The 2,570-nt window shown below is 51.2% G+C and overlaps 1 protein-coding gene across 1 annotated transcript; it reads right to left on the bottom strand.

The window, feature by feature from the left end:
* Positions 1–365: 365 nt before the first annotated feature.
* PHACADRAFT_202101 (uncharacterized protein) lies at positions 366–1,373 on the bottom strand (the record flags this gene model as incomplete). Its single annotated transcript, XM_007402355.1, has 2 exons — positions 366–1,040; positions 1,128–1,373. 2 exons carry the CDS (start codon positions 1,371–1,373, stop codon positions 366–368), a joined length of 921 nt encoding a protein of 306 aa, XP_007402417.1.
* Positions 1,374–2,570: the final 1,197 nt, after the last annotated feature.

Below are 2,570 nucleotides of genomic sequence, written 5' to 3' on the forward strand. Positions count from 1 at the left end.
TCGTAGTTCATTCAAGAAGTCTATAGCTTCTTCTTCTTTCATCTGCCTGATTTGGTTCATACAGGCTTCTGAGGCGTCAACACTCTTCTTTGAGTGTACCCATTCAGTCAACAGTCTAAGTGCTGCAGTCTCTTTGCTGACTATCCATTGGCGAATCCAAGCCGCCGTCCAGGGTGTGTGGCGCTGCCACTGCGTAGGTTCAGTCTGATGTTCTGGTGTAGGTAATAATTTTTTATTCGGGGGAATTAAGCAAGAGGGTTGTGCCTCTCCGCGCCGCTCTGCGGACGCCCCTTTTTCTGGTATATACATAGGTACACCAAACCAGGAACACAGATAATTTGTGAAATTACGTTCGGTCAACTCGGCTACGCACCCGGCTGACCGCTTGCAAAACCCTTCATGGCCGCACGAATTTCTTCGTGGATTGCCTTTTTCCAGTCGAACGGTTCTGCCGTCGCGGCAGGAGCTTCGTTGAGTGGTACGAGCGGTGTGAATGCATTGGTAGTGGGGATTGCCGGCGTTTCTGCGGCCCGTACTTGCTGGGTTTGTTGCCGGTTAGGGCAATTGCGCGAGAGATGTCCTTTTTCTCCACATCGGAAACAAAGGCCTAAGCGTCGTGCCTGATCCAGCTCCATTGGCTGGCCTCTGCCGCCGAATGTGACGCCTGTCCCATTGCGACGTGTCTGGACCGGGGCGTTTGCAGTAGGCGCGGCTACGCTAGCCTGTGCTCGTGGCGCACCTTGTGTCTGCTGCTGCCGAGGTTGGAATTGTCCTTGCTGCTGGGACTGTGGGTTTTGCCGACGATATTGCTGCTGATTTAGGTCGATGCGCGCGACCCGTTGTTTGTAGAGCGCGTATGTGGCAGGGAGTTCTTCCGATGAATTATACAGAAGCTGAATGATATCGGCCCTAAGTGCCTTTTCTAGAAGCGATTTTAACTCCTGGAAATGTGCCTCAAAGTCATGAATGTTCGCCTGGAAGGCGCATAATTCAAACTTTGAGAAGAACTCCTGTGCTGACAGCGCTCCCATCTGCATTGCCTGTAAACGGTCATAGGCTTCGGCTTGCTCGTCGATTAGGAAGTGCCTGTCCAGGTCTTCTCATAGTGTCTTGGTAGTCTGTATTACAGAGTTTTCGTCCGCGTCGTATTTCTTCATGAACGTAGCAACATATTTGCCCGCGTATCCACCTTTCATGTACGACAGAATCATAAGGACTCTGTCGAACTGTTCTGGTAGCCGCTTCCTCTGCGTAACTACATAGAGTTTCATTTGGGTCTTCCAAGCAATGTACTTGGATTTCGTGCCGTCGAAGGCATCTGGCTTCATTGCGCTTCCATTGAGGAGCGCGGCACTATCTTGGTTCTCGGCCATCGCGCCGGGATCAGATGGGGATGAAGGTGGGGTGGGAGAGCGTCGGGAAGGTGATTCCGAGGCTTCTGAATCTTCTACCGCTTCTTCTACGGGGTTTGGCGGGTCCTCTGGTGGATCTTCGGATTCTCCGAGGGCAATTGAGCGGAGATGGTCAGTGACCGATTCGAGAGTATCTCGTCTGGTTCTGGGTTCTGAACCGGATGCTACGGGTTGCGGGACTGCGAGGGATTCTGACAGTGCTCCTGTGGGAATTCTTTGTAGCAGTTCTCCACGTAATCCTTCTCTACACCGGGGACAACGAGTATTATTATCTGAAGAGTGCGGACACGGTTGTTGCACGCAGTATCGTACGTTATCGCCGTGTAGGTAGATGGATGTTCCCTCTAGTTCTCGGTGTACGTGTCCTCTGCAATCACAGGAAGGTGTGGTCATAGGTTGTCGGGTCCGTGAAGCTTATCTTGCAGCAACTCTGGGACCAATTGTGTTGGAACGACTGGATCAGAGGTAGAATTTGCCAAGATAGGGAATTGGTCGGTGTATATATGGAACTTCGAATTTTACAGTTCTACGATATAGTTCAAAGCCCCAAGAGAGCAATTATGTCTCTCTCGGTCCGACGCCCGGGGTAGGGATCGCTGATACAAAGCTTTGTCTCTTTTCTGACGCCCAGCCTCAGCCGGTTGCCACGTCGTACTCAGGATAACCATGTGCACTGCGCAACACGTTTAGCGCCAGCTATGGTAGGCCGGGGCACGAATCCAATACAAACACGACCTGGTCGAGCTCCAACGGAGCAAGGGATTACCAGGGATCGGATAGGGAAGTGGTTATGTGCAAGTGCACGAAAAAGGGTTCCCGGGGTCTTGATGCGGTAGAGTCGATAGGGTTAGAAGCTAGGGTGAGAGTCAGATGCGCGTATAGAGTGGATTGTCGTGTGAAGATGTGTGATGGTTGGAGTGGGAGTGGCGAGGATCGTCGTAGGGCAGTTGGTGGAGACTCGAGCTAATGTCAGCAACTAACAATCCAACTGGACTGAGCTACGACAATGCTGAGGAGACAGACGAGAGGAATGTGAGTGAGGAAAGACCAGCTCGAGTCTGGCTTGTTATTGAGCAGTACAAGCTCCTTATATACATGTCAGACTGAATATCTAGAATATCCTACGAATATACGGAGGTGTATAGAAAGTAAGAGAAT

Source organism: Phanerochaete carnosa (assembly GCF_000300595.1).
Source record: "Phanerochaete carnosa HHB-10118-sp unplaced genomic scaffold PHACAscaffold_119, whole genome shotgun sequence".
In the NCBI taxonomy this organism is placed as follows: Eukaryota; Fungi; Basidiomycota; class Agaricomycetes; order Polyporales; family Phanerochaetaceae; genus Phanerochaete; species Phanerochaete carnosa.